At 35.2% G+C, this 17,712-nt stretch overlaps 2 protein-coding genes across 3 annotated transcripts in view; one reads left to right on the top strand and one right to left on the bottom strand.

The window, feature by feature from the left end:
* Positions 1–520: 520 nt before the first annotated feature.
* LOC110021524 lies at positions 521–14,504 on the top strand. 2 transcript variants are annotated; one of them, XM_020720052.1, is made up of 4 exons: positions 521–1,526; positions 3,016–3,152; positions 3,236–4,932; positions 13,615–14,504. In XM_020720052.1, the coding sequence occupies exons 1-4, from the start codon at positions 718–720 to the stop codon at positions 13,972–13,974; spliced, it is 3,003 nt and encodes a 1,000-aa protein (XP_020575711.1). In that variant the 5' UTR covers positions 521–717; the 3' UTR covers positions 13,975–14,504. The 2 variants fall into 2 exon arrangements, with proteins under 2 accessions (XP_020575711.1, XP_020575710.1); XM_020720051.1 differs by having other exon boundaries at positions 3,016–3,148; positions 3,229–4,932; positions 13,615–14,503.
* Positions 14,505–15,631: 1,127 nt separating this feature from the next.
* LOC110021421 (outer envelope protein 64, mitochondrial) overlaps positions 15,632–17,712 on the bottom strand; it is a 56,719-nt gene continuing 54,638 nt past the window's right edge. Inside the window, exon 14 of the mRNA XM_020719905.1 lies at positions 15,632–16,066. Coding sequence (XP_020575564.1) covers positions 15,984–16,066 — 83 coding nt within the window. The 3' untranslated portion in view covers positions 15,632–15,983. The remainder of the gene's footprint in view (positions 16,067–17,712) is intronic.

Below are 17,712 nucleotides of genomic sequence, written 5' to 3'. Positions count from 1 at the left end.
AGCATCGTCTCCTCCACATCAAAAACCTAGGCGTCCTTCACATCCTCGGCGAGCGGCTCCGAACGAGCGAAGGCTGAGTCCTCTCGTGCCCGTCACGTACTCTCACACATATCCTCCGCATACCAGTTGGACCATCTTCCATGGCGCCAGGTTGTTCGCTTCAACGGCGAACCGCCAGCTGCACAGAGCAGCCACAAGTTCTCTAATTCTCCGTCGCCGCCGCCAGCCACTTGGCGATCGACGATGAGCGGCTAAGTGGGAAGCAGGAGAAGGCCGAGATTCTGAGGACGAGGAAGATTGGGAGCGAGGGATTCATCAGAGAATTTTGCCCATGGCTTGTGAGGTGGAACAAGGAGTAAAAAGAAAATCAAGAGACAAGAAACTATATGTCCTTCGAATATTCTCTGAATCTTACTCTTTCTCCTTGAATCGACGGAGCGGCCGCCGGGCTTGGAGGAAGGGGGCGGGAGCAGGGGCGGATGGAATCGGTTGGCCTGGCCGGAAGAACGGCATGGTAACAGTGACCTTTTATGTGTAAATTTAACCTTTGAAAATCTTTAAATAATATTATTTAAAAACCCAAAAACAAAAAATAATTCCATACCGGCCCTTAAATTTTGGGATTCGTCCCGGCCACGCAGCGAAGTAACTGCAAGAAAGGTCGCGGCCTCCAGCCACCGCGCTCTGTCCCTCATCGCAAAACGGAAAGTCGCCGGCATGGTGGCGGAGCTAATTCCAGTCATCGATCTACGCTACCTCTCGCAATCAGAGCTCACCACCCTTGCTCTCTCCTCTCCCAATGCTTTCGACCTTCGCCGTTGCGACGACATCATCGTCCCCAAAATCGACCGTTCGGTCTTCAACGAGAGCGCCGGAAGCCGTAAGCAAACCTACTCCCGCCTCCGCCTCGCGCCTCCCAAGCCGGACTCCCCCTCCCTTCCCCGCCGACGTGGACGACCTCGCTCCATACCCCTGCACACTGCACCCACCACCACCCCATCCGCCTCGGCACCTCCTGCCTCCGATGACAATTCAAAAGATCCCGATCGCCGTGAGAATCTCCTCATCGCGTCCTTCCTTCGCCAGCTTTTCTCTCGGGAGGACCCATCAGCCCAAACCCTAACCCTAAACAAGGCCGTTTCAACCGTGTGCGTAAACGAGAACAATGATGGTTGGAAGAACATTCTTGCTGCAGCGGAGGAAGCGCAGAAGGCTCTGGTTCTTGCGGAGGACCTGGATCGAGAAGTCTTGAATTCGAAGGGCGTGGCTGTCGATTTGGTTGCGCTGGGTCAAATGGAGGATCCATTTGGGGAGGAACTGCGCAGGAGGTCACTGGGATTGAAGACGGAGGAGCAGCTACTTGGATTTCTTTCTGGCGTGGAGGGGCAATGGGCGAGTAGGAGGAAGAGGAGGAGGTTTGTGGATGCTTCTCATTTCGGGGACGTGTTACCGAAATCTTGGAAGCTCCTTCTGGGACTTAAAAGGAAGGAGGGCGTTGCGTGGTTGGATTGCAGGAGATATGTTAGGTGTGCTGATTTTTCTCTCTTTATCAGTCAGCTAATACTTTGCTCATCCGCTTGAGTTTTGAGTACAATATTTTTCTGTGAAATACAAATGGGTGCTTTTTACGTCCTCTGATATATTTATGGTTTCTGACGAATGCTTGTCTTACTGTTTTGTTTTAACAGTTTTGCAAAAATGTCCTTTTATGTTCTTTGATCTGGTTTACATGCCTGTTAAGTTATGTTCTTGTTTAACCTGAGATGTGATTGTTTTTTTGGGAGCGATGATAATTCATAGGCACTTATATGTATGGTTAAACTATGTTATTTTTCAATAATTTAGAGCTTTGGATGCATCAAGCATACAAAATGTTGTTCCATGTGAAAGGGCTTAGGAAAATATTTATATTCCAGTTTCATAAAAAAGACCGTTTGATAGGAATAATTTGTGACTAAAATAATACTAGATCATGGTGAATCTTTTCCTGCTATGTCCTAGTATTGGCAAACATTTAATTAGATTCGTTGACAGTTTTAAGATTGGTTGCCAACATAACATTAATATATAATCTTTTGCATTGGTGCTTAGTGCCGGTGATGACAGTTTCAACTAATTAAATTCCTTTCTATAAAAAAGTAATGCTATTAATCAAGGAGATAATCAAATAATGTTCCCAATATTATATTGAAAAAAGCTGAATAGGATGTGATTAGGCAATAAAATGTCTCATTATGATTTCACACATCTCCCAGCTGTGAAGTGTTTAATCATTCATAGTCTTTCCATGAGTAGTTGGATTCTTAATGATTCGATTCCTGCAAATAATCTTTTTTTGCTTTTTGAACTCAATATTCCATTCTACTACTCATTGCATGTGGGACCAATGAGCCCACATAACTTATGCAGGTGCATGGAGCTTCACTTTATGTAGCAGACTATCTTTCAGGTTGTTGCAACCTTTACCGACTTGTCTTCTCTATCGGTTATAAAAGCAAGAAAATGATATATAAACATTGGCTTAATTGTGTTTAATTTAATTGTGTAGTTAATTTCTTGTAAATCTTCTTCATCTTAGTCCATCTAACTCACACTTTTTTTTTCACAATATTTGGTTAGCCATAACAAATTGCTATTTGTTCCTTCCCTGGCATATATTGCAGCAATATTTGTAAGTTTCTTTTCACCTGTTATTCATTTATTCTTTTGCTTTTGAGGCCTTCATTCTTACAAATCAAGCCACAAGAACTGAGAAAATTTTCTTTTGTTTCTCTTACTCTATACTTGATATTTTATCATCTTCTAATGTAGTACTCAGTTGTAGACTCTTTAATCATCACATTATGAACATGCTTTAAATTCATTTTAATTTATTTTTCATTCAGGCTTTCTTAGTTGCAACATCTGATATGTTTTGTTGTGTAAAAAGTTGGGCAAGTTTTTGATACTGTTGTGTACTGTTATCAGAGTCCTTTTGATTAGTCATGATTGTGTTTTTTCATATGCACTTTTTAGTCCAAATGGGCACCAATTCATGTCTTGCAAAGAGGTTTCTTCATACATACTCTCCCTTCAAGGTGCAATTCCGCCAATTCCGGAGCGAGATGATAATGACACCCCTCAGTTTGACAAAGTGACTCCTGGATCTGTAGGTATTTTTGAAAACTTCATTTTAAATTTGAGATTTATGCTACTACCTCATCTTTATGTATTTGAAAGACACAATAGGATGCAGGTCAAAACCATCAAAGTTCCATCTCCAATGGAAACTCTGTTTTCTCCCCCACTATGCCCGCCTCACATATTTCTGGTAACCAAGAGAAACAACCAGAAGGCACAAGCTACTATTATGCTACTCCAATTTCTTATATTCCTTGTGATAATGCGAAGCAGCAGCTTTTATCCTCCCAACAGAGGAGAGCCAAAAGACGCAAGCTTGGTAAAACAATTGTTGATGGTGTAATCCTAAAGGATGGAAAGTTTGAATGTCAATTTTGCCATAAGGTATTTAACGAGAGACACCGCTATAATGGCCATATCGGTGCTCATGTAAGATACCAAGGTTTAACTGCTGATGCAGTAGTTGATGAAATTAGGGCAAAGAAAATCACAGATCAATCTTCTCGGGCTGTGGTGCCATGCAACTCTTCAGATAAGGAAGCTTCTACTATGAAAATTCATGTTAGTCAAACTATTAATTGTATTACACAGCCGAGTAGTCCTCAGGCCATAGGAGGTAAAACTGAAATTTCTGCTGCCAAATCTGCTGATAGTGGCCATTTAGAAGGGATTATTGAGGAAGGGGTTGTCACAGAAATTAAAGTTAATGATTGTGCAGATAACACGTTGCCCTCTGCTAGCGACTTGAATGCTACCCCTCAAGACTGCTCTCCCATGATAACTGAGGAAGCATCACCTAGCAAACCTGTTGGTGATGAAGTCAGTGATCCTCATATAGATACTTTTCCGAAACACTTGGAGGATGCACTTTGCAGTTCGAGTAATGAAATAGATAGTCAGTCCTCTGTGAGCAAGGCTAAAGGTGCAAATTCTCCAAATATGGCAAATCCAGATCCTGCAGTTTGTAATACTGATGATGTGCTTAATTCTCTATCCATTGGCAGAACCTTTGATGGTATTTCTATGGCTGCATTGGATGCTGATAATATCGTTCATGAAGCTATTAATGGAAGCGATCTCCCTTATTCCCCAAGTAAAGCTGAAGTTTTTGAGAGAAATGACTGCAATTCAATTAATTACACAGCCCATAAGTCTCTGTGTAATAGCGACTATATGGATGCAGATACCAATACCTGCTATGATTTATCTCTGTCTCTAATGGATATGGATGTGAAGGCCAAGGATAAGCATAATGGAATAAATCCTTCTCCTGGCAATTTATCTTCTGAATTTGAAAATTATAATGATAAGCTCATGGTAGAAATTGAAAATCATTCGTTCTCATTGTCTGGCAGTCAACTAAGTAATGAATGTGTAATGTACTCCGATAGATCCGCTCATGCTGTTGGAGAGCATGTTGAAAAGCCTAAATCAAAAGAAAGGCGAGATGCAAGTGAATACTTTCATCAGATTTTTGACAAAAATGTTGTTTTGGACGGTGGCATGCCGGGCACACTTCAGAATAGCTCTACTTTCTCTTCTTTCAGCAGTGAGCAGATGCGGGATCTTTCTGCAAATGCAGATTGTCCCTTCGGTACTGACATAAATGAATGTGTTCTTCAAGATATTGATAAACCAATCAATGAGCTGGAATTTTTTTTTGGTGGGAGCAACTCTGTGCATGAAGGGAATGCTGCCAATGAGATGATCGAAAATGATGTAGAAAGTGAGACTGTTCACATCAGTTTGTCTAATTCGTCTTGGTTGCAATCAACAAATGTTCTTCCTGTTCTTGATATGCTGCCTGACCAGGTAATGCAGTTTAAATATTGTCTATATAGTGGAGGAAAACAACCATGAAATTATTGCTTCATCTATTCAAATCTAAAGTTTCTACCATATCAACTAAAAAAATGAAATGAGAAGTTGTTGACTATTTCTAATTGGTTTCAGAAACACAATCAAGTTGATGCAGGATGTTCTATAGTCCAGGTTTTGTAAAGGATACCAAGCTTGCAATGTAGATTTGTATGTGATAAACAAATTCAACAAACAAATACATTTTCTGGGAAAGCTTGCCGTTAGTCTTACGCTGATTATTTGCTGCTTTTAATAAAAATAAAATTGGTTAAAATTCATTTTATATGAAGTAGGTTTGGCTCTTTAGCAGAAATTTCCAACAAAAGATTATATATTATGAAAACCATGTAAATGATTGAAATTTTATGCATATAAATGTAAGCATTGTGTAACATATCTTGCTAAATCAGTTACGATTTGACAAATAACAATTGAAGAAAGAGGATTGATGCGAGGGCTTATCTACCACAGCCCACCCTCGGATAGAAGGGCCAAACCAGCCAACCTGCCAAGGCTACAGTGCCTCCTTTCCTATTCGAAATGACACACCCCTTCCTTCTTTGTTTGTCGCCCTTGCCTTCTCTGTTTGCCGCCAGCCTACCCTTCCTTTTCTGGTTTCCACCCAAAGGGGAAGCCTCCCCTTCCTATTTTTTCTCCTAGCTATTATATATTTGTTGTTTTGCTTGCAATAGGGTTAACTTTTGATTAATTCTAATTTCAGATTTCTGCCTTCAGGCGTTCTCCCCCCCCCCCCCCTTCCCTATCCCCGCCGCCGCCGCAAGCCGCACCTGCTCACCGCCAGACCCTGTTCTCCTCCCTGCTCCATCTAGCTACCTGTTTGTTCACCGCAAACCTACACCCTGCTTTCTATCACAATTGAAACCCTCACTAGCCCTTTATAGCTCACCATCACCCATCCTAGCCACCCTCTTTGTTGTTCTCCGGTCATCCCAATCCGCCCTGGCGGAGAATTCTTGTTGTGCTGTACTTTTCTTTCCTAATTTGAAGCTTGTTTGTATCCTCGGTTTTGAGCAATAGTATTTATATTTCTCTTATGGTTTGGGTTAAATCCGGTATCAAGGATGTAGAGTGGAAAACAAGGCAATAGAGAGAAACAAATTGTCATGCCTTCTACTTGATTATGGTCTAGAATTCTTGAAGATGATTTACATTGCCATAAATAATATTTATTAAAACATAAAATTGTTTCTAAACATGCCTCAAAATCCTTATTCGTAAACTTCATGACAAAACAAACAGGATGGGTAGCCTTCCCAAGGAAGAAGTTGTTAGAGCAGCAAAGAAGCCTGTAAACATCGCAATGAAACGAACCTCAAAAAATTAGCAATGGAAGGATCGAAGAAGGAACTATGATAACTGCCTGTGCAATAGTTGAAGCTGAAGAACTTAATGCCACTAGAAATTTTGGGGAATAGTCATTGGAATAGGAAAGTAGGAGCCAGCATTTAAATGCAATAGAGAAGCTGTAGGAATAGGGCTCCTTTAGTGATAGAAATATGATTTCTTTAGTCATAGCAAGTGGAAGTCAATAAAACATCATAAGAAACCGAATGAAAACCGTGACCACCTTCAAACTTGAGTTATTTCTATGAAAAGCTAATTATCTATTTATTTTGCATTTCTCATAAATTTTCAAATTGTTGGATAAAAAATTGACAAATTTCCGGAAGCCATAAATTAAGATCATATTACTCTCTCATGTGGAGTAGTTTCCATATTTTTTGCATATGTTGTGTGATTAATTAAGTTATTTGATTTTATTGTATTCAGAAGGCATCATTTTAGAGATAAGAGATTTATGGGATTTGATCAAATTAGATGCTTTAAAGTTAAAATGTATATAATCCTTGTCCAAAATAAAGACATCAAGGAAAGATGAATATTTTCTTTTGAGAAATTATTAAATGAGGGATTTAAGGAAGAAACTCTTTTGAAAGAGAATAGCCAACAATGTGCTGTGTTTTGTTCTAAGAAAATGAAGTGAATTTGGCTTTAAAAAAGTTGCATGAAAGATTAGATTTTATATTTAGATAAGATACTTGTTGTGGTTCTAGATTTATGGTAGATACTGTAGTGATTTGGTCAAGAAATCCTTTTAATAAAATTTTGAAATCTGAGAGGATACAAAAGAAATGGACAAGTGGCATTTGGTATTATTATTTAAGAACAGAAGCAACACTAAAACAATTGTGCTAATAGAGAAATCAAAATTATGAATCATACAATGAAGGTGTGCGGCTAGTAATTAAACTTAACCGGCGAAAATTACATCAATTTTAAATGAATAATTTGATTCCATTTCAGAAAGACATGCTTTTAAAGATATTTTTGTATTATTAGGGCTATTTTATTAAATTGGGCACTAAATATTTTTAAGATAAGGAGGATGCTTAATGATTAAATAAGAAATATTTGGTACCAACATTTAAGAATGGAAATGAAATTTAAGATTGTGCAAAGTATAGATGAATAGAACTTATGGTCATAGAGTTAGAAAAGGCACATTAATTTTGGATAATTAATTTGGTTTCATGTTAGAAAGATCCATATTAATTAATGAAGCAGTGCATACAACAACAACAAGAAGAAGTTTTTATCCCACTGAGTGGGGTTAGCAAATGAAGCAGTATATAAAATAAAAAAATGACTCTCGTATGAGAAGACATACGATCGAGCATCATGAGAGTTAATTTTGTGTGCTTTAAAGAAAAAATGTGTGCAAATGATATTTTTATGTTCTTAAAGATATATATGTTGGAGTACTGACTAATATTTGGAATAGTTATGTTGTGACTTAGTTGTTTCCAATAACCATATATTTATTTCATGGAATAACATTGTACCCGTATCACTTTAAGTTGGTTATAGAGATGTTTAGAAAGGATAATTAAAGTAAGTTGTCATGGTATACACTTTTTATTGACATAATTTTAATTGTTGAGACATCCATTAAATTTAGTGAGAATTCGAAGGAATAGTTGTTTTAGAATTAGTAAAGTAAAGATTGAGTATATAATTAGTAATTTTACTGCGCAATTATTATAATAATTATCATTTAATATTATTAGAAAATTTTGTGACGCATTGATGTGTGATGGGTTTAATTATCTTGGTTTCATTATATAGAAGGATGGAGATGTGCATCGAGTTATGGCTTTTAGAGTATAGGTTGAAGGGATTAAATGAAGAAGCACCCAGAGAGTTTTGTGTGATGGGAGAATACATTGGAAGCCTAATAATTTTTTTGAAAAAAAATCCCAATTAGGCCAACGATATTATATGATTTTGAATGTTGGACTTAAAAAACATTTATATATAAGTTGAGCATGAAAAAAAATGAGAATGTTAAAATGAATGTTTGATAAAACTAAGAATGATAAATTAAAAATAATTATTGTAATACCTTGTTTCTCTTGCTCTATTAGGGTTGTATGCATGTTATAACAAATTTGAATAATTATGTGGCAACAAAAAAAAAATATTATGAGTTGTTGCGATATTCATATTGTAAGGCTTTAAAATATTTAAAGTCACAAAAGAAATTGGACCAAAAATATGCCAAATGGTTCAAATTTTACATTACTCACATTTTTTATGAAATTGACAATAACATTGATGATGCTTCAAGCCTGTGGCTGTCATTTTGCACTAATGCAAGTTAATAGGTGTATAAAGTATTTAGGAAGAATACATAAATTGTAAGGATTTCAATGAAATGTATAGTGATTTAACTGCCACATTGCCTATATTTAGAATTTGGTAATTAAAGATGGTTTTCTTTTTAAAGGACTTTAACTTTGCATCTCTAGCTTATGCTTTTGACATTTTCTTATCTTAGAACTACATGCCAGAGGCATCGTAGGCTGTTTTGCTTGAGATTGAACTTTTACTATGGTTCATTATTGTTATTATTGGCCTAATTTAAAATGGGATGTTATACATATTATGCCACAATGTATAATGTGTCAAATAACCAAATGAAAGAATATAATTACTAATTTTATAAACCGTTACCTATTGAGGAAGATTTGAGCAACAAAACAAGCCTTTATCCTACCAAGTGAGGATGGCTACATTAATCCTTTTTCTCCATTGTGTCCTATTAAGTGTCATATTTTTCTTTAATTCTAATAAATTAAGATCATTTTCTATACAAAATGCCCTTGTTTTTTTAGGTCTATCTCTATATTTCTTAACATAAATCGAATCTAAAACATCTACTCTCCAAAGTGGGTCATCAGATAGTCGACGTTTAATGTGACCAAATCATATACGCGACTTTCTGTAATCTTGTTTGCCGCTAGAGCTACTCCAACACTTCTATGGATATATTTGTTTTGGATTTTGTCTTTTAAGTGTAAAGATTACCATAACTTTATATTAAGACAACCATAGAAGCATGAATTGTATATAAACATGATTATTTGTAGCAATTGATTGCTTTTAAAGGTGCTCATTTAATCTACGTTTAAAGTTGTTGATGCAACTCAATATAGCAAAATAATATTTTAATGAAGCAGTTAGGTTGTACATGTAACAATTGTATCTACTAATTATGTAAAAATCTAAAGTTTTTTTTGGAAAACTCCAAAAAAAGGAAATTCAAATAAAAATTTTAACTACTTATCTTCTATAAATTCACAATAAAAACAAATTTGTTGCTATTAGCATGATGATTGGTTACTTTACCTAGTTAAAGTTTATATGTTTGAGTTGAAATTAATATTACTAATGTTCGAGTTTGCATATGATTTATTTGTTGGTATGTTCACTTACATGAATTTATTTGAAATTGTCATAGTATATTAGCCTATAAAGTGCGTAGACCTTTTTGAACCCTTTGCTAAATATATACCAAGTGAATTTGGTCATCATGTACATGATTTGCATGAAGAAAGTTCCAAGAATCTGGTGATTAATTGTGCCAATTATAAGTTTATTTTTGTTGCATACAAAAGATATATGGAGTTAATAACAGGAGACAATGAAAATTGTATGCCTAAATCTATGAAAATTTTTGAGTGGGGCCCTCAAGAAATTAATTGCGAGAAAGAAAATGATGTATACAGATATAAAATAAATTGAAAATTCTCGGAAGTACTAAAATTAGTTCCTTATTCATTTTATTTGATTTAGCTTCATGATCTTACTCACTTTATTGTAGATTCTTCTCTTTTCATCCGATAACAAATGCTCATTCAACACTTTATCCATAGGTCTATTCAACTAATTCCTAAAGCTATTATACATATATCTAGGGCCTAATCTAAGGGCAATTTTTTCTTGTATTAGCCTAATGACAATTGAGTCTTTTATTATTTATTATTTTTTAGTATAAATGGGGTTTATATGCTTAGAGTTATATTTATGCATTAGATTAGGTGTCTGAACTCTTATGGTTAGGGCTCGGGAGATATTTCCTACCTCTTGAATTGTAGGTGCTTATCTTATGTATTTGTACTGAGTTGTTTGATGTTCTTGCAATAAAATATTCATTTGCCATAATTTCTGTGAAAAAATCATCTCGGATCCTATCACATAGTATCACAGTTCTCAATTCCTCGAAAATTAAAGGTGCGTTCGCAGATTCTAGCCATTGGAAGCACAACAAGATAACAATCTACTTGTAGTCGCAGAACAGTCCCATCTGCATGATGGCACGAAGCGAGGGGAAGCTACATTCGTGATTTTATCTTGGAAAAAACTATGGGATTGCGGCATGCAAAAGGATCAGGATTGTGACAGGAAGGATTGCGACATTTAGGCGACGCTTTACTTGACCTCACCTCATGAAGTAGTCACGATTGGAGCTAGCTTGGAAGCATCACAGTGTACGAAGACCCGAAACTCACATACTCCCACTTCGTTCAAGTGATACAGTCACGATTAGAGCTAACCAAGTGGACACAAAGTTGGGGTTACAATTCATGACAAACCTAATTTAATCGAAAAGTACTATTCAACTTGCTCTGGCTGTGATCCGAGTGACAGAACTGTGTGATCTGAAAGCAAGGAATGGATTGCGACTTAAATACGTCGTGTTACAGTCGTGATTTAGGCTAATTATGAAGCCGACAACATGATTTCATTGCAAAGGTGTTCCTAAACCATATAGAAAATAATGGTGGCCAAAAAAAATAAATGTTTTGTAGGAAAAATTAGAAGCAAAGTTGAGCTACACCAAATAGGAAGTAGATAAAAGTTTCTTGTCTATGGAGGGGCGATTCCAGAGAGATTCAATACTCTGAAAGAAATGATGAAAAAGATCATGAAATTTCACACAAAATCACCTATGGTTATTGGGGGATCAGGTGACGGCGTCGGGAACATAAGCTAACGACGATAACCATAAGGATTCACGCGACATCGAGGCAACATCACTGTTTTAGGCGGATTGGGAGATGTTATATCAAGCAAAGAAATCAGAAGCAGACTGGAACAATAACGCTTGGAAGAACTAACTGACATTCAAACGGCTTGAACAAATGGAAGCAAGCGGGATCAGAGTTGACAAATAGAAGAGACACCTAATACAAAGTTGACAGAGATTCTGGTGATCAATAAGCTACGAGATAAGTTGTTTAGGGCTGCGACGCTCGATAAGATTGATTGGAAGTCGGAACACAATCCGACTCAGATACGTTTGAAGGATGTGCACAAGAAGACATTTTGAATTCTTGAGGGTCGCTATGAATTTCCGATTAAATGGAAAGGATTGTCAGATGACAACAGACCTTGGGAACCATACAACTTGATCCAACAACAATTTTTTCCACCTCGAGGACAATGTGTCTTTGTTGTAGAAGAGTATTGTTTTGTTAGTGCCTAGCGCAAAGGCAATTTATTCTTTTTTTACTTATTATTGTTTAGTATAAATTGGTCTAAAATGCTTAGGGTTAGGTTTATGCTTGAGATTGGGTTTTAAATCTTAGGGTTAGGGTTTGAGAGAGTTTTGCTACCTATGGAACTGTAGGATTTAGGAGAGATCGCCAACCTTTCGAATTGTAGGAGCTGATCATTTATGTTTGTGTTGAGTTGTTTGATTTCCTTGCAATAAAATATTTGTTTGCCCAATTTTTTTGTAGAAAAATCATCTCGCATCCTATCAAAATAATGGGATTGCTTTTATTGTTGATAACGGATATCAAATGAATCTTAGACTTTGGCATGACAAACCTACATGTGATGATTCATGAATCACCTAGTAGGAAGCATAACAACTGTGCCTAGATTTGCTTGAGGAATATCCAATGCTTAATTTGCTGGAGTCAAATTATAGAAAGTGGTGATCTAAACAAGTTGTATCAATTTAATTTTTTTCTTCTAGTTTCTTTTGTATATAACGTGCTTATGATGTTGGATTCTAAATGATTTGAAGTTTATTGCAAATGTTAGTGGATGATATACGAAGTTTAAAGAAAGTAAAGAAAGTAATGATCCCGCTAATTCTAGAAGATTCGAACTTTTAACGTTCATTTCCTAAATCAGACCTCATTTTCTAAATAATCTCTTAAATCGCCTAGTGCAATTGTCTACAAGGGTGTACGATGCATATAGAAAATAACTTTCACTAAAAGAACGCAAAAAATAAAAATCTCAATTTTGTGGGTGTGACATTTTTCTTCATTCTTGTGAGAATTCCAACATGATCAAGCTTGATTGATAATATACAATGCATTTTGGTAAGCGATGAACTTCTGTTCTATTTATTATTTTCTGTCATTTTCTATTGTTCCGTTTAAGAAGTGGTTTATTGACAATGTAGTTGGTATATTTTTATATTTGCTATTTTTAGTGGAAATAATTATTTATGCTTGCTTCCCTGCAAGATTTATATGTTTTTGCAATCATTTTTTATCCAATTTTGTGGCCCTTGTCTAGAAAATCTATAAAATAAGTATCCTTCGTTTTTTCATTTAATATCTCTGTTTATTTTTATATTAAAATTATATTTTATGATCTATAAGCAGCTGAAAGGAAGTTCATGACTTGAAGTGTTTAAAGGAGCTTTTTTAGCTTTCAACAGATATAACAAAACACAATCTACCTCTACTAGACTGATAGAAAGAGGATTTTATGCACATGTGGCCTTTCTTGTTCCTCTTATTTGAAGTTCCAACATCTCTTAGTTTGAGCTTGATGAGCTTGAGCTTGGTTAATTAATCGAGTTCAAATTTGAGCTTGAGCTTAATTCTACAAGTTCGAGCTTGGCTCATGAGCCGGGTTATTTATTATGAAAGAGGGAAAGCAATATTAATTCATGTGTTGTATGATAAAAGTACAAATAGAATGGATGATTAGAAGATAAATGACAAGAAATCGTTTGATATAAAATATAAAACTTCATTTTTTTTAATATTTTTAGTAATTTAAGGATTAAATCATGATTTTTAGTATTTTTTGTGTATTTTTTATGTCCGGCTCACGAGTTCACGGTCAGATCAAAGCTGGCTTGAGATTGACTTATTAGCTCATCGAGCCATTTATGAACCTGAGCCTGAACTGCCTCACTAGTCGGTTTGGCTCAATTATACCCCCCACACTGCACATTGAAACCCAAGAATTCACCGTTTTATAATCCGAGCTTACTATATTTTTCAAAATTTTTGACAGTGTGGCAGCGAGCTCGGTGAAATTAGCCGAAAGAACGAGAACTTACAAACTTTTGAGGAGTTGCGACTTGGTACAATTTCACCCTCCGATTTCGCTCTCTTCACCGGTCAAGACTCGAGGACTGCAGTTGAGCCATCCATATCATTGGGTTATTCTTCCGAACTGGATGAACAACATTGCCCTTCTTTTCAACTTGGATGGAACATTTCTTTAGGAAGTATGGACAACACGAACAGCTTCACATCTGTGTGTGTTTGGTGCAGCACAGAGTTTCGAAACGAGAACAGCAGTGATGAACCGCACTCGGAGACACTCGGCTTCATTTGTCCGTCTTGCAAGGCGAAACTCTCAGGGCCATGACGTACTGCAAGTGAGATGGAATTTTCGCATGGGGGAAATTTACTACATACCTATCACACAATTCGTATGTATTTATATATCTCACGCCTAAACTTTCATATTTACATATACAAACCAATTCATTAGAAGGTGTAGATCACTTTTAAAAAGTTGTACTACTGCAATTTTCGATGTAATATTCAAGATTTGAGTGCTGTGTGTAAATATGAAAGTTTTGGTGTGATATATGTAAATACACTAGAATTTTGTGCTATGTTTATAAATGGACCCTATTGGTATTTGTTGATTTCCTACTTGAATTGCTGAACGTACTTCAATTTTCAGCACTGTACTGAACGCCTATTGCATTAGTTTTTAAGGTTCTGAATTTTGTAAATCATGAGCATTCATCTACAAGCTGATACTATTGAGTCTAAGATGATGAAGGCAGAATGTTTATTATTAAAATGTCTGGGAGTGATTTACATGTTAACTTTAATTGCCGAATGAGATGAACAACAACCCATTAGTTTCTATTTTGGGCATTCACTTACATGGCCCCCAATTTTTGTGAATTTAGATATCTAATATTTAAACTTTGTTATTTTTATATTTATGATGTCTAAATCTTTGGCATCACATCAAAAGTATCAATGTTCTAACTTTTCAAAGGTGAAATATACTTATACATTCATAGGTGAAGTGTTTTAGATGTGGAAAATTGAAGTTTATGTGCTAGGAATTGGGTGTTATATGTATCATTGATAACTGCAGCGGCTATCTCTCTCTTCTCTTTGGGTCTGTTTTGGGCAATTTTCTATCTTATATTTAAAACTCATCATAGTTCTCTATTTGGAAAATTATTTTCTTATTATTATTATTTTTTAAATTATGGTAGAAAATATTATTTTCAACATGATATGTTAAAAATGCTGTGACTCTAAAAGAAAATTGTCTGATTTTTTTAAAAATAATTATAATTTTCAGCCTTATTATCTATAAAAAGTTTTCTCCTTTACTGTTTAACAATTATTTTCTTAAATAATTTAAATTAAAATAGAAAATGCAAGAGTTTCACAAATATATAATTTTTTTTGGATTTAAAAGGACAATTATACTTTGGATTGAGTTTAATGAATTTACTAAATCTAAGGGCAAAATTACATTTAACGAATTTACAATTTAAAGGATTTACTAATCGAACCGGACCTCTTCATATTTTAGAAATTCTCATTTTTATATTAAAAAATGCTAACCTTCATTCCCCGAAACAAAATTACTAATGAGCCACTAGTTATTTGTTGCATTTTTTTTTTGTGTTTTGGGCTTAAATGAGCATTAAAATGTGTTTAACAGATGACCACTAGAAATTTACATGATGACCACACATTTCCTCTTTTGTATTTATATATTTATATATATGAAAATATGTATCACTTTTTAAGAAAATAATGATGAAAATATTTTTTTATGTAATCTTAATTATAAATATGAATGTATATGTGCTAAGACAAGTGAATACATAATAATTGTGTGGTGTGCATGTAAATGCCCCTTTTGAAGTACACCACATTTCGACAGACTCTGAAGTTTAAATTCCTGAAAAAATTGTTTTGGATTTACTTCACAGCAAATCAAATACTTGAATTTTTAACAAAATGCATACAAAGAGAATACAGTACAGCTCTAGTGCATCCAAACAAACAGCCTCTTCAGCTTCGAAGTGAAATTAGAATAATGTGGTGCGTTAATACAAATCTACAGCCATTAACCAGAGCTAATCAATCCTCCTTTCACTCAAAAGTTTTAGCATGCAAACAGTCTAAATCATAAGACAAAAAGGAGAGCACACACTCACCTGCGTTACCTTTTACATATAAAAGTGTTTTCAAACTCTACAAGGGAGAAAAGTTCCAGGCTAAAGCATCGACAAATCTTTGTTGGAATGCTTGCAATGTAAATATCTAAATTAAGAGGGATCTTTTTGAGTTGCTTTAGGGTACCCTAAAATGCGAAATCAAGAGATGATATCAGCTCATAAGTCTCCTTAGCCTTTTCTCTGCGTCACGAGCGGCCTTGTTTTGTGGTTCTAGAACAAGAGCATGCTTGAAATCTGTGTAATACAAGAGTTTAAAGGCAGTTCCCAACTGTAATTTCATCTTTTGAGATAAGAGAAAGCTAATCATTCTATTTTACTGTTACAAAGATTAAGCATCACAAGACCGCTACTATGCGCAGCAGTACTACACTCCAGAATCCAAACAATTCAGAAACAGACAAAAATAATAGAAGTTTTAAATCTATTTTGTCTTGTAAAAACAAAATATGGAACTGGAAGGTTATAGGGTAGGATAGGGAAGAAGTTTTGGCAATAGAGAAAAAGAAAGCAGGAGCGAGTGCTTGACATGTGTCATTACAAACATTTGGCAATACAAAAAAAAGGTAAATTTACATGCATACCACTCAATTCTTATGTATTTACATATCTAACATCCAAACTTCAAATTTTACATATATGCCACCTTTACATTCATGAAAAAGTGTATTTCACATTTTGAAGTTCAAAAAGAGGCATTTTTTTTATGTGATATGGAAGATTTAAATGGTATGAATATAAAAAGTAAAGTTTAGTTGTTAGATATGTAAATACATAGGAATTGGGTGGTATGTATGTAAATGACCCTACAAAAAAATAACAATAGCATAAGATGGAGAAGTGAAGCTGAATGGATTAAAGAAGATGCATCAAGGAGCTATTTTTCTATCGTGGGTGTTGCTGAATTGGCTGAAAAGGTTCAAATGCAAAATATAATGAAGGAACAAGTAATGCATTAAGATATCAAACCTAAGCCGAAAAGGATAATAAGCCTGTAAATCGAGTGTGGCATGGTAGGGTACAAAAGGGGAACAAAAAGAATGAAAAGTATGAGCGGGCTTATACATTTAAGTGATCAAAGTCGCATTGGTAAACAATAACTGAAAACCGAGAGCAAGAAAAGTTGATGATGTGGAGCCTTAGGTTTTAGAATTTTAATGCAATTAAATGATCTGATTAACGAAAATTACATAAAGTTAACTGAAAAATTGAAATTTAACAAGAAAATCTTGCTTTTGATGTTGTGAATCCCTTTAAGTAAAATGAAGCTAAACTCTTTAACGTTGAGAGGCCTTTTGACATAATAGTTGAAATTTCATCAAAACTCTAAAGCTAAGCATTCTCATGCAACAGCACTCCAAGGATGGGTGACATGGGAAATTACACTAATAGAATCAAACCGCGAGGCCATTTCACCAAAGCGAACAATATATCTATGAATGAGAGTTCGACTATATAAGAGCTTATACCAATATTAATATAGGAATACATGCCTAGTGGATGATTCTAAGTTAAGAAAAACGATAATGATGCCGGTTACTTCAATGGTAAAGATTGTGAAATCCCTTAAGCAGAATAAAGCTGAACTCTTAAACATCAAGATGTCTTTTGGTTTAACAGTTGGAATTTTATCAGAAACTTTAAAGTTAAGCTTATTTCTGTGGAAGCAACTTTGGTATGCATGACCTTTTGAAAAGTTACACCTAGTGTTGTCAAAACAGCTCGTTCGCGAACAACTCGTTAAAAGGCTCGTTTGTTTAACAAACAAGCCGAACACAAACAAATTTTTTGAGCTTGATTTATAAACGAGTCAAACATGAACAAAGGTTCCCTTGTGTGCTCGTTTAGGCTCGAATTAATTAAATTATATATATATATATATA

The sequence above is a fragment of the Phalaenopsis equestris genome, unplaced genomic scaffold, assembly GCF_001263595.1.
Source record: "Phalaenopsis equestris unplaced genomic scaffold, ASM126359v1 Scaffold000134, whole genome shotgun sequence".
NCBI classification, from domain to species: domain Eukaryota; kingdom Viridiplantae; phylum Streptophyta; class Magnoliopsida; order Asparagales; family Orchidaceae; genus Phalaenopsis; species Phalaenopsis equestris.
Note: the sequence above shows the minus strand (reverse complement) of the source record. Positions and strands in the feature narration are given on the sequence as shown.

Coding starts and splice junctions, on each gene's coding strand:
- LOC110021524 (XM_020720051.1), top strand. CDS start 718: ATGGTGGCGGAGCTAATTCCAGTCATCGATCTACGCTACCTCTCGCAA. Junction 1,527..3,015: donor GATTGCAGGAGATATGTTAG/GTGTGCTGATTT, acceptor TGCACTTTTTAG/TCCAAATGGGCACCAATTCA. Junction 4,933..13,614: donor TTGATATGCTGCCTGACCAG/GTAATGCAGTTT, acceptor AATTTTTGACAG/TGTGGCAGCGAGCTCGGTGA.